General features: G+C 36.5%; 2 protein-coding genes across 3 annotated transcripts in view; one reads left to right on the top strand and one right to left on the bottom strand.

Annotated features, from left to right (window-relative positions):
• Positions 1-8,966, bottom strand: part of si:ch211-140b10.6 (protein POLR1D-like) — a 46,418-nt gene extending 37,452 nt beyond the window's left edge. The window contains exon 1 of one of the 2 annotated variants that reach the window (XM_028799492.2): positions 8,567-8,966. In XM_028799492.2, coding sequence (XP_028655325.1) covers positions 8,567-8,592 — 26 coding nt within the window. In that variant the 5' untranslated portion in view covers positions 8,593-8,966. The remainder of the gene's footprint in view (positions 1-8,566) is intronic. The other variant, XM_028799491.2, reaches the window with a different exon arrangement.
• Positions 8,967-9,142: 176 nt separating this feature from the next.
• Positions 9,143-14,829, top strand: part of lnx2a (ligand of numb-protein X 2a) — a 149,115-nt gene continuing 143,428 nt past the window's right edge. The window contains exon 1 of the mRNA XM_028799493.2: positions 9,143-9,290. The gene's annotated coding sequence lies outside the window, so the exon portion shown is untranslated. The remainder of the gene's footprint in view (positions 9,291-14,829) is intronic.

The following is a 14,829-nucleotide window of genomic DNA, read 5'->3' on the forward strand; positions in this document are numbered from 1 at the left end:
GTTGAGTGAAAGGAGCAAAGCTTACAAAACTAAAGTAGATAACAAACTTGCTCAAATTAACATGAAAGAATTTGCAATGGACTGGGCATAATTACTGAACTCAAGCAATCCTGGGCTCAGGTGCTAGAAGGGGACATGGACAAAGCCAATGCCATGAATCAGTTTTTAACAGATTTTTCTCTTCCACTGCCACCTTCTTCCAATGACCAGTCCCCACAATACCATCCCTACTACATCAACAACTGCTGCCTTTTCAACTGGGGTGGCCAGTGATGAGTTCATCTCCTACAATCAGAATGGAATGTCTATAACTGAAGACCAAGTGAGGAGATAACTAAGGAAGCTACACACAGGAAAACCTAAGGAACCAGATGAAGTCAGTCCTCATGTTCTGAAGACTTTTGCCCATCAACTTTGTAGTGTCATCTGTCACCTGTGTATCTCTTCATAAGGCTCAAAAAAGTGCTGCTGCTGTGGAAAACATGCTGCATTGTTCTGGTTCCAAAGAAGGCAGGTGCCTCTACACCAAAGAATTGCAGACCAGTGGCACTTATGTCTAACATCATGACGACAATTGAGAAGGTCGTCCTGGACTATATGAACTTTTTTTGGTAGACCATCTGGACCCACTACAGATTGCCTAATGGACAGAGATTGGAGTGGAGAATGCAATTATTATCTGCTCCATAAGGCTTACTCTCACCCGGACAAAGCTTGCTGAACTATGAGGATTATGTTTTTTGATTTTTCTGGTTACTTCAGTACCATCCAGCGCACCTATCCTTGTAAAGGGTTAAGTGCAAAGATCTGCAGGTTGATGAACCTATGGTGTCCTGATAATTGACTACCTGTCCATTAGACCACAGTTTCTGAGGTCTAATCATGTTCATGACTCTGACATGGATCTGAACAACGCTGAAGCACTACAAGAAACAGTCCTGCCTCCTTTTCTCTTTACTCTGTACAACTCAAGCTATAAATATAAAACCAGGTCATGTTACAGGCAGAGATTCTCGGATGATTCTGCACTTATGGGGTGTATTGATAAGGGGGATGAGTTCAAAAGGAACTGTCTGCAACTTAACATGAGCAAATCAAAGGAAATATTTACTGACTTTTGTTGTACCAAATAGCCTTTATGTCTTGTCACTATTCAGGAAGTGAATGTGAAGATGGTTCATTGCTACAAGGACTTGGGGGTCCACATCAATGACAAACTGGAGTGGTCTCAGAACACAAAGGAACTATATAAGGAAGGTAGCAGACTTTTTTTTTTTTTTTTATTAAAATATGGTGTTCCTATAAGGTGTGTAGTAACATCCTTCACATATTCTACAACTCTGATGGCCAATGCAATTTTTTTATGCTTTGATGCGCTGGGCCAGTAACATTACTTCAAAAGCAGCCCACTGAATCAATAAGCAAATTAAAAGGACAGGCTCAGTTATGGGATGCACTCTAGATCCCCGGAGGTGGTTACAAGGAGAGAATGAAAACAAAATAGAATACTACAATGAACAATGCTGTACACCCTCGCTTTGGCAAACTAACACAAACTATTTTCAGCCAATGAATTACTCAACAGAAGTGTGTCAAGAAATGCTACCGATGCTCCTTTATATCAACAGCAAAACAATGTGGTGTGTACAGACCACAGTGTGTATACTTATTTAATTAGCTCCTTTGTATATCAGTAATTTACTGTATTTAAAACAATAATACAAACAATAGTGCTGTATTTTTCTTTTAACAAATAAATGAAACATGATTAAACCATACATTTTTTTTTAAAATTTCAATTAATCCAGTTATTTAATTTTATATTTATATGTGGTTCCCTGCACAATGATTGTTGTGGTGTATTGAGTGTAAAGCGAAAACAGGATATGTAGTTAGCAAAACAAGGTACAGTTTTCATTGTACTGTTAAATGAAATTTATAATCATAATAGCAAATGCAATAAGCCTCGATTATTAATTTTGCCATAATTGTACATCCCTATTAAAACATTCAATTCACTGTATGTGCAATGTAAATGAGCAGCCTGTAAACATTAATGCTGTATGTAACAGGTTAAAGGTGTCACAGGAGGCTGGGGGTCAGACCCAGCCGGGACGCCTGGAAGGACTGGGAGGTGGTCTATATGTCCCCCGGGCCACGAGGAGGCAACCGCCCTGGACGTTGAGGAGACCACGGGGAAGAAGCAAGGAGGCTCTAGCCCACTGGGGCCCGTGGCCACCGACAGGGGGCGACCCGAGCATCATGGAGCCTGAGAAATCGACACTTCCGCCACACCTAGGAAGGTGGAGTAAGGACCTTCCAGGAATGCCCGGAGTGCTTCCAGGTGCAAGGGCTGCACTTCTGCCACACCAGGAAGTGCTGCCAGAAGAACGTCATCGAGCACCTGGAGCACATCAGGGTGAAAATAAAAGGGGCCGTCTTCCTACAATCACAGAGCTAGAGTCTGGAGTGGGAGCAGGACGAAGCTCCTGTGAAGAGAGGAAAGGTGGCCCACGGACAGGAAGAGAAAGGCCCGTGTGCTGGGTGATTGGTGCTGGGAGCACTGTGTGCTGTGCGGGACTACATTTTATTAATAAACGTGTGTTTAGTATAAAAAAAAGTGGTGTTTGTCTGGTGGTGTTCAGACCCGTGTCTCACAAAGGAAACCACAATTTAGTGTATGCTGCTTTTGATGTAAATCCTCCAAAACTTTGTAGCAGTACAAGAATACAGACTAAAACATTACATTCAAATCTAATCAATTCTAACAGTTTTACAGGATGCACTAGAGTGTGAAATTATATTTAATCCCAAAATTCCCATAATTGTTACTAATTACTTGTTTTAATTCAAACGAATACAGTTCCCTGTTAAACTGCATTTTGCAGAGATCAAAAACAAAGCCAAGGTTAGTCACTAGGTAAAACGGGAATTCACCTGTGGCAGAAATGTTTTATTCATGGCCAATTGCATCTAGCATATTCCACAGTAAAGAACTAATAATATTAGCCCCTAATTTCAAATATTGTATACTGAAACATACTCAAATACTTACACAGAACTTCTAATACATCTGATTATCCAATAGCTGTATAATCAAGGCCCATTACCCAAGGACATTTCTTGGATGAAGCTGACTAGTATACAGTGCATCCGGAAAGTATTCACAGCGCATCACTTTTTCCACCTTTTGTTATGTTACAGCCTTATTCCAAAATGGATTAAATTCATTTTTTTCCTCAGAATTCTACACACAACACCCCATAATAACAACGTGAAAAAAGTTTACTTGAGGTTTTTGCAAATTTATTAAAAATAAAAAAAAAACTGAGAAATCCCATGTACATAAGTATTCACAGCCTTTGCTCAATACTTTGTCGATGCACCTTTGGCAGCAATTACAGCCTCAAGTCTGTTTGAATATGATGCCACAAGCTTGGCACACATATCCTTGGCCAGTTTCGCCAATTCCTCTTTGTAGTACCTTTCAAACTCCATCAGGTTTGATGGGAAGCGTCGGTGAACAGCCATTTTAAGATCTCTCCAGAGATGTTCAATCGGATTCAAGTCTAGGCTCTGGCTGGGCCACTCAAGGACATTCACAGAGTTGTCCTGAAGCCACTCCTTTGATATCTTGGCTTTGTGCTTAGGGTCGTTGTCCTGCTGAAAGACGAACCGTCGCCTCAGTCTGAGGTCAAGAGTACATTCTCTGTACATTAGTCAGGATAAAGGGAAAGATGACCGCAGCAGTCTCCCAGTTCCTGCCGCTGAAAAACATCCCCACAGCATGATGCTGCCACCACCATGCTTTACTGTAGGGATGGTGCCAGGTTTCCTCCAAATGTGACGCCTGGCATTCACACCAAAGAGTTCAATCTTTGTCTCATCAGACCAGAGAATTTTCTTTCTCATGGTCTGAGAGTCCTTCAGGTGCCTTTTGGCAAACTCCAGGTGGGCTGCCATGTGCCTTTTACTAAGGAGTGGCTTCCGTCTGGCCACTCTACCATACAGGCCTGATTGGTGGATTACTGCAGAGATGGTTGTCCTTCTGGAAGGTTCTCCTCTCTCCACAGAGGACCTCTGGAGCTCTGACAGAGTGATCATTGGGTTCTTGGTTACCTCCCTGACGAAGGCTCTTCTCCCACGATCGCTCAGTTTAGATGGCCGGCCAGCTCTAGGAAGAGTCCTGGTGGTTTCGAACTTCTTCCACTTATAGATGATGGAGGCCACTGTGCTCATTGGGACCTTCAAAGTAAGAAATTTTTCTGTAACCTTCCCCAGATTTGTGTCTTGAGACAATCCTGTCTCGGAGGTCTACAGACAATTCCTTTGACTTCATGCTTGGTTTGTGCTCTGACATGAACTGTCAACTGTGGGACCTTATATAGACAGGTGTGTGCCTTTCCAAATCATGTCCAATCAACTGAATTTACCACAAGGTGGGCTCCAATTAAGCTGCAGAATCATCTCAAGAATGATCAGGGGAAACAGGATGCACCTGAGCTCAATTTTGAGCTTCATGGCAAAGGCTGTGAATACTTATGTACATGTGCTTTCTTAATGTTTCTATTTTTAATAAATTTGCAAAAATCTCAAGTAAACTTTTTTCACATTGTCATTATGGGGTGTTGTGTGTAGAGTTTTGAGGAAAAAAAATGAATTTAATCCATTTTGGAATAAGGCTGTAACATAACAAAATGTGGAAAAAGTGATGCGCTGTGAATACTTTCCGGATGCACTGTACATACAACAACTGCGCTAGGCATTTGTGATGTATTGTACCTTGTGATGTATTGTACCTTACTACTTTTTGATATAAGCATTCTCTAAATAAATATAAAATGTTGTGCAATGGAATACTAAGCTTTATTAAAATTCTATAGTAAATGTTTATCGTAAAATTTCAAAATACACTGATTGATGCATGTAAATATACTGTATAAAGATGATGTATAACTGACCCCTTGTCAATCTGTTCATTTTCATAACCTTTGTAATAAATTGTTATATTTGTACATTTTTTGATGCTGTGTATTATGGTATTTAAAAAAAAAAAAAAAAAAAAAAGGGGTTTACACACATTACTTTTAACATTGTGTGCAGAATTTGCATTAATTGGCCAATAAGTAATAGACCCTGAATGCACATATGTGCAATACCTCGTCTATATAATTTTAACATTAGATTTACATGATATGTTACAAGCATTTGCACTTCCTATAGTTAACACCCTGATCATTCCAATTGCTGTGCTGTTAATGGAGAATCTACTTAATATTCACCAGATTTATCAATTTAATTGAACATAAATAAAGAGTATACAGTGGATTTAGAAAGTATTCAAACACCTTCATTTTTTAGACATTCTGCCATGTTGCAGCCTTGGGCTAAAGTCATTTAAACCCCCACCCCCAAAAATCAAGCAATACTTAATACCACAGAATAATAAAACTAAAACAGGATTTTTTTTTTTTTTTTGAAAATTACAAATTAAAAATATGCAACATTACACTGACACAAGCAATCAGACCTTTTACTCAGAACTTAGCTGAAGCACTTTTGACAGAGACTACAGCCTGGAGTCTTCATGAGTATGATAGAGTAAGTTTTACAAATCTGGCTTTAGGGATTTTCTGCCATTCTTCTTTACAGATCCCCTCAAGCTTTGTCAGGTTTGATGGAGACAGTCAGTGGTTAGCTATTTTCACATCTCTCTAGAGATGTTCAATTGGGTTCATGTCCAGCATCTGGCTGGGTAACTCAAGTACATTCCCAGAGTTGTCCCTAGGTCACTCCTATATTGTCATGATCCTGTTGGAAAGTGAACCATTTACCCAGTCTGAGGTACAGCTTACTCTGGAACAACCCCCCTTAAAAATATCTTTGTACTTTCTCCTTTCAGATTTCCCCTCAACCCTGGCTATTATCCAAGTCAATGCTCAGGAAAAACAACCCCAAAGTTGAAATGGTATTACCCAGGTGATGAGTAGTGCATGGTGTTTCCTTCATACATAATTCTAATCTAAATTTCATCTCACCAGAAAATCATGTTCATCACTGTCTGGGCTCTTTAGGTGCCTTTCTGAAAACTCTAAGTGGGCTTCCATTTTTATTGTATTGAGAACAGTCATCTGTTTGGCAACTCTGTCATAAAGCTCAGTTCGTTGGGAGTGTTGCAGTGATGGTTATTCTTCTAGAAGTTTCTCCGATCTCCATACAGGTTATGTGGAGCTAAGACAGAGGGACCATTGGGTTCTTCATCACCTTTCTTACCATGGCACCCCCCCATGATTTCCTAATTGTGTCCAATCAATTGAATTTACCACAGCTGCACTCTAAACAAGGTATATAATAAACACTTCGACTATAAATAGAATCAGATGCACCTCAGCCAAAATTTCAAGTATCATAGCAAAGGGTTTGAGTACTTGTGCCAGTGTTATATTTTAATATTTTATATATTTTCAAAAAAAATTCTAACATCATGTTTTTGCTTTGTCATTTTGTGGTATGGAGGGTTGCTTGTTGTGGGGGGAAAAATAATTTAAATGGTTTTAGCACAAGGTTGCAACATAGAAAATTGTGAAAAATGTGAAGTGGTCTGAATACTCTCTAAATCCACTGCATACAAATTACAGATTTCAGACACTGAGAGATTGAGGATAATATTTTCTTTCAGTTTCAAAACTGATCAATTATACAGCTGCGGAGAGTCACAGAACTGCTTTTTCTTGCCCTTTTTATACAGTAGCTGCCCAAGGTCAATGGGTAAATCAGTGGTGAACCTATAGCTTTGTTTTCTAGCCTCTTAGTCATTACACCAACTAAAAGTTATTAATAAGAGTGAGTTATAGAATTGATCATATTTATATAAAGAAAGGTTGTGATCATTTAACAATGAAGTCACTATGCAAAAAATAAATAATATAATCAAGATAAACTTCAATGCATCTTAAAACTGGTTAAAGAAAGCATCATTAACACTGAGAAAATTCAATAGATTTTACCAGAATAATACATATCATGTTACATAACCTTAGTTCTTGCTAATCCAATTAAGTGTTCTGGTGGGCCAGAGCCTACTGTAGCTGCAAAGCAAGAGCCTACCCAGAATTAGGTGCCAGTGCACTGCAGGGACAAACTTACTCATAATTTTGATGTGCCAATCAATCTAACACACAAATGATTGGAAAGGGTAAGAAAATCAGAGCATCAAGTAGTAAGCCCATGAGGAGAATGTACAAAGATTATGGATCCGACAGTCATCTTTTAACCAAGTTCCTGTGTTGCCCAGGATATTAAATACATCAAATTATTATTCCATAATTTACATTTATTAATCCAACTATATACATATGAGGTTTATTTTACTAAAACTAAGGTCAATTTTTTTTTAAACATAGCACAAACATCTACTGATAGAGTGCCATATTTATTTCATAACTAGTGATGTGTGTATACTCACTTTTTATACTGCAACATGCAATGGTATACTAATACATCTCTCAAGTAGAGAAAAATAACAATTGTGTGTGTGTGTGTGTGTTTATATCTCTCTCTCTCTCTCTCACACACACACACACACACACACACACACACACACACACACACATTTCCATTTCCCCAGTTGTGAAGTATAGACATTTTTAACAAATCACTCAGGAACATACAGTGAGGCAGAGATGAAGAAACTGGCAACTGAGTGGTCTACATTATTACAAGGATTAGTTGTCACGGCTTTGGGATAAAACATGATCTAATTCTGAAACACAAGGACGAACAAAATGATGTACTGTAGATGGAAAGAAACTGGAAAATAGGTTGAGAGAGAGTGACCAATTTGTGCTAAAAAGGGACTGGAGCAAAATGGAAATCAACTGGCATTGTATCTGATGCTGACACAAGATATTTCATATTCACGCAAACCGCGTCCATTCGTTGCGGGAATCACAACGAATCGTGAGGCTCAAATTAGCACAAATCAAGAGTATTATACAAAGTTTACTGCCGACACATAGCACTTATATATCCTAAGAAAGTATTACTGTCTTATAGCGTATACATAATTTTACTTAACTGCATACAGGTTTGATTTCTCCATAAACATCCCACTTTACACAATCTTTCATAGCCTCAGTTTCTTCAACTACTCTTTCGTAAACATGACAAGTAAAAATTTTCTGAGCATTATTTCAGGCACTTTCATTCGAACACATACACAAGCTAGATGAACAGCATTGGACAAGCAGTAAAACGGCCTAGAATAGTAAGATTTGCTTAGTGGACATTCTCTAGCAACACCGTCAAATGCTGCACATTATCAGTTTTCACAGGAACACGGTCGCAACAGTATGCAGATATAGAAGAATGCGCAGGATTACTTAATACATACTCTATGTACACATTCATCTACTAATAACATTCTGATCAGCAGAAAGTAAACGACCAGGTCATTCTACGCACACATTGTACTGCAAATAAGACCGTGAATGAACTCCCACCAAACTGGCAGATCCGTTTTTATTTCCTTGTCATTTCTAAAAAGGGTTTGCCAAAACGTACTTACTTCTCCAGTTCCTGATCAGTATCCATCTCGATAAGAATCTACACCTTCACACAAATGAACCAAACGCGAACACTTGCCATAGCTTCCGAAATAGGGCACCACTAGGACCTCATTAGGACCCCTTTAAGCGGATGCCTTGCTTTCCACATATAAGACTTTTTAAACACAAGTTGAACACCCTTCAAAATACAAATAATGTCCGTTTCGCAGTCCCGAAAGACCTTCTGTAAGCTTATAACTCAATTTAAAGGACAAACAATCATAACAGCAGCCTGAGTATAATCAGTTAATTTTATGACTTAATATATAGAAGCGTATGCGGCGTTCCACAGCTCTACACTACAAAAGCCGTATATATTGGTTTAGATAATGTCCCTAATTATATGGTGTCATTTAACCTACAGTTCAGCAGAACAGTGTAAGATACAGTCGCCGTTTAAACAGGCAATTGACAAGAGCGCTTCGCGTTTCAGCCTAACTGACCCGCAGCAGGAGACGCCCATAACTGTTTACGATTGGTAGCTCAAACCTTGTTGCTATTAATAGAAAATATCACTCTATCTTCTGATTGGTTATGTTGACTGCTTGTTCCCGCTCTAGACGTGCCTGGTGCATCTGTGGTGTGAGTTTGATTGAGCTGCAGAATTGTCCCAAGTCTGAATAGGAGTTCACTATATGTGAGGTAGTGAAAGAACAGGAGGTGGAGTTCTCCAGTGTACAATGGGTAACGTTGGAGGTTTTTGTTCTTATTGTACATGTAATTATGACCCGATAACATACCGCTATCACACTCTGTTGCTTTGTTTTTATTGCTCGTCTGTTACATTGATGGTGTATACGTGTACTCTTGGGAGCAAAACGAGCGTCTTTTGTGAATATTGCAAACTGTTAGAATAAATCGTTGCATTAGTCTTATACCAGCCTGGTGTCACAGCTCCATTACCCTTGCTATAGGCGTAAAACATGGTTATATTCTTTCGATATTCTAAAAATTGGTTAGAGCCTATTGTAGCCAAACTGAAGACATTGCTTTTTTTAAATAAGGCGTCTTTGTCTTTAGCTTCGGAATAAAACGGTGTCATTGTAATGCAGCAACAGCAAGGTGTGAATTATATACAGTTTGAATTTTTCATGTATTGTTTTTGTACATCAATTTATGTGATAGTCTGAGTGTAATTTACAAATATGTGAGGTGTATTAATTGACTGTATTGAAACTATTAGTATGTGTGTATTCATGTATTGACTAGTTGAGTGAAACTATTTTTGAGGGCAAAATCAATGAAGTTTTGAGACTAAATATGTTGTTACAGTTTCAGCTAATGAAAGCAATGCTGTTATTCGCCTTTTTGATTAATAAGTTTAAAGCAGAGATTGGATATCAAATTCTTCAGGGACTAAAATGATGTGGGTGTTTAAGATATTCCAAAGTACTGTAAGTGCTTCTGGTCCCTTTTGTGACAGTCTTAAAAGAGAAAAGCATTATATAACCATGGTATGTAACCATGGTAGGTTTCCTGCTGCTTCCAAGATTTATTGACCTTAAAACATCTGGTTCCTCACTCCAAATGTCTTTGCTTATTGAAAGACTTATTCACTTATTGAACTAGATACAATTCCATTCTGACCAGTAATTAAATGATTGAAAATATGTTTTCAGTTTGATAGTGTTTTGTCAGTGACTCTAAACTCCCCATTACAAAATGATGACAGAGGTCAGCTATATAATATGATCCTAAAAGAGGCTGGTTAAAGGTCATAGAAGACTGAGTCTTCACGATGGACCATGGTTCACTTTTGCTTTTGATCAGAGGTTCAATTTCAGCTCCCAGACAATTATTTGAAGAATACGTTAATCTTGAGCAGAGAGAACAGTGTACAAAATATTTAGCACTGCTTGATATAATGCAAGTTAGGGTTGGTTATGATTGAATTAATAGCAGAATGTTAAATCCCCTTTAAAAATGCAGTGCTTCATAGGATATTTGGCTGTGTTGCTTTTAATTGTAAGGAAATCTCCATACAGTGAAATTTTATGTTTATAACCACATATTGTAGGATTATGTGTTCTTCAAATCTCATTTAGGTTGGTTGCATTGTTCAAATGATATACTATAAATAAGTATATCAACTGCAATTAGACATGCAGTTAAGTATAGCATTTATCATTTTAAGCATTTCCAATGAGCTCTATAGGACTGCACAGGATTTTTTTTTCTTTTTATGTAAAAGCTGTAATATAGTATATGATATTTGATTTGCTGTGTTTCTTTACTCTTTCATACATTTTGTAAACTAGCCAATAAATATTGGTATGTGCAATCAAAAATAAAGCCATAGTATTGTGTCAATATGTTATGTATATTTTGAAATAAAAAAGTCTATTCTGACTCTTTGTTATACTTTATTGTAATAGACAGATAGATAGATAGATACTTTATTAATCCCAAGGGGAAATTCACATACAATAGAGCTATATACACTTAGTGTTTACAGTGTGTCTTAGAGATTAGGGTGTTGGATTTTTAAAATACAAAGTTAGGTTCAATCCCTAAGGCTGGTTCACAGTTTGACCTTGAGCAACTCATTTAACTAACTTTCTGTTGTTAAAAATGTGTAGTATGTCTTTTGGGGAGCCCTTTTTTCAGCTTTACATGGCTACAGGACTTCCAGCTGAACCATATACCTCACTCTGTGTAGCTGTTACTTGCTAAATGTCCTACACCCTTTTTCTTGTTTAACTCCCTCTGGCCTTTCCCTAGTTTCTGCTGCTTATTGTATCTTTTTAGAACCTCTTTTAAATAGGATATTCCAGATATTAGCAAGCATTTTATAACTGCAGTTAGTCTCTATTATCAAGATACTGTGGTGACATTTAGATAGAAGAAAAGATTCTTCAAAAGTCACTTTCATATATCATCTTTGAGATGAAACAATTTATCTACTTTTTAAAAAAATATCACAACTCTTTTACTTTAATAGTTGGTGTGTGTCTCTGTTTTCTCCTTTTCAGCTTTTAGCAAACAACCACATTTATCTGAAACCTATTAAGCAGAGTGGTTGATGATTTATATTCTGCCAGGATAAAAGGTTGTGGGCTTTTAGGAGTGATCCTTTTTCACATATGGTGGACACTACAGTAAAAATGTAATAAAAAAGAAACCAAAATAAACTTACTATTACTTTAGTAAACGAAAAAGATATGTTTTGCCTGTTGGAATTCCCTCAAATTTAGCATTTACTCTTCCAAAACCACTGCTGGAAGTGTTTTAATTTGAAAGCTTAATTGAAAAGTTATTTTTAAGTCTTTACTTTTATTGGCTGGGTATTGCTGTTCTTTTACATTAAATTGTTTAGGGATATATAGTGCATATTTAGTAAGTTTATATGCACTGCTAGAATGTATCTTTTTCATACATACTGGTGTATTGCCATATGTTATAATGTTCAGACATTTTGTTATTTTTATTCTAATTTTACTAGATTATAATTTAAAATGAATCTTGTGTTTAAATTAAAATCATACACAAATGAGACATGTGGTCGAATTTTAACATTTTATTAAAGAAAGAAACATCCTCTAACAGGACAATTCAGTAATCAGGCAGGAGAAGAGCTGTTCATTGTATCATTTAATTACTCCTCAGCAAAATGCCTTGGAGGGAGCATTCTTCAAAAGCAGTCAGTTACAGCCTGGTCAGCATGATCAGAATGGTCAGAGAAACAAAGAATAGAGGATCATTTTATAAACTGTTGAATTTACATACAGTGTCAATCAATGCATACATTTTACTCTGGTTGGTTCATTGGTTTACACCCAAATGATTTATATAAAATAAAAATGTGTTATATTCTGGTTCTTCTTATACCTTTTGAGTTGTGCCACCACCCTTGAAATTTCTGTGCATATAACAATTGTCCATTCTTGTTGCTTATAGTACATCTGCTGATTTCTTAGTCATCCCTTCAGTACATTTTTGTATATTAACATCAACCTTTCTTCTGGTACATTCTTTATTTACTTGACCATCTCAGTATTTTTCCTAAACCAATTCTTATATTTCAGTGTACATTTTGTTGTTCACTTGATCTTTATCTTGCTTCCCACATTTATTAACATTTTTATGCTATTTCTTTAAGATTAATGCTATGTTACCCTAAAATTATTCTTAACAGACAACAAACTGTGAATTTTTTGTGAATGTTTTCAGAGGTACATGACAGAACATAAAATAATTCTGTTAAGGCTGTTGAATCCCTTGCACGGTTGCAGAGGATGAGAGGCTATCCTAGCACCATTGGGCATATGGCAGCAACCAACCTTGGATAGAGGGCAAATCTATTTCATGACACACCCATGCACATACCCAAATTCACTCATACTAGGACAATTTACAGTCACTTGTTAGTCTAACCTGCATGTTTTTCAGCTGTGGCAGAAAGACCTTTCCACCCTGAGAAAAAACTCACAGAAACACTGGAAGAATGTGGAAACTCATAGAAAGTGACCAGATGGGATTAAAAGCCAGGACAACGGAGAAAGAAGGCAGCAGCAATAAGCAACTGTCACTTTGTTGTGTATCCATCCATTAATTTTCAGACACTATATTCAAGTTGTGGGTAAAGAGGTTCTAGAATGTATCCTGGCAACATCAAGAGAATAGGGTGCATGGCAAGAAATAACTGTGGATTGCATTGATTATGTATAAAGAGGTCTAATTACATAAAAATATAGGTATTTTTTATAGATACTCTCTTGTAAAATCATAGTGTTGAAAAATAACTTATTACAAACATTCATTCATCTTTCCATTTCTTAGGCTTTTAAGATCATAGTGCCTAAATTATCTTCTTACAAGCATTCATCTATTCATTCTTTTATAAACATGCTTAGTCCAACTCAGGGTCACAGAGGGCTGCAGCCTGTTCCTTAGGTAGTAACCGACCATTGTGGTAATCATTTTGAAGAAGCCAAATTATAAATAACATGTTAAATAAACATTATGTTGCTTGAAATTCCTTATTATTAACAGTGAAAATAATTGAGCTACGTCCATAATTTTATTTTTACATTATGAGTGCTAACTGTAACACACACTTCAGATTCTTTAATTTATTTGAATTATGTTGATTTAGTACTTGTTTATTCATTTCTTAAATGATGATAAAATTCTGAAATAGGTAGTTAAGTCTCATTTAATCAATCTCTTTTTTTAAGTTGAAAGGCAATCACAATTACAAGGTGTTTTAAAACTCAAGCAATATATAAAGTAAAATAAGGTAGATTGTAAACATTATTTATCTCTTATTTAAATTACTTTATTAAGTAAACATTGAGACCCTGTAATGATCTTGCAATGGTCTACCATTAAATCAAAATAATAATTTAAAAAAAATTACGTGAAATGTATGTAAGAACTAGCCTACCAAAAGAACATTGTCAAAACAAGGTCATCTGACTGGATTTTTATCACTTCAGACCTGATATAAAATAGTGGAACAGGCTACGTATGTTAACATAACAATTATTTTATGGTTAAATTTGGTAGTGGAAATATATTTAGAATTATCTGATTGTGTGCATGTAAAAAATGCACTCCTTTTGCAGCACTTCAAGGCTTATCTGATTGTGTGCATGTAAAAAATGCACTCCTTTTGCAGCACTTCAAGGCCTATAGGTTCTATGCTAGATCCTTTCCATGGTAAAGACACTATTTTCATGATTGTGCAGATTAAACTGATTTGTAGTGTACATATTTAATATACAGTGGTAAAATATATGAAAATTTCTGCTACATTTTTTAACTTTTGATGTGAAAAATAGTAGAAGGTTTGCTTGTGTTAATTTTACTGATTAGGAAACTGTACAACATTTTGGAGATTATGGATGTGATGCAGTAACTCTGCAAAGCCCAACCAAGACAGTCATGTTTTTGTAGCCTAACACAAAGCAGCAGTTTATGTGAATTGACTTGGTAATTAGTCACTTTATTGGGATCATTGACAGTCAATGTTTTGGTAATCAGATAATTTGGAATTCATTATCAAGTCTGAATAATGGAGATGTATGCTAATCACCAACCTCATGCAATTTGCAGTCCATTGATATTCTGCAATAAATCAGTAGTCAACCAATTCAAGCAATTCAGGGCAGTAAGAGGATCAAAATTGCTAACTTTCTGGTCTGTTTTAGTTTGAGAAAGAAAAAAACTATTCAAAACAAAGAACAACTGTAGCTTTCTTTACTATTTTTTTTTTACTTTT

The sequence above is a fragment of the Erpetoichthys calabaricus genome, chromosome 4 (assembly GCF_900747795.2).
Source record: "Erpetoichthys calabaricus chromosome 4, fErpCal1.3, whole genome shotgun sequence".
Classification (NCBI taxonomy): Eukaryota; Metazoa; Chordata; class Cladistia; order Polypteriformes; family Polypteridae; genus Erpetoichthys; species Erpetoichthys calabaricus.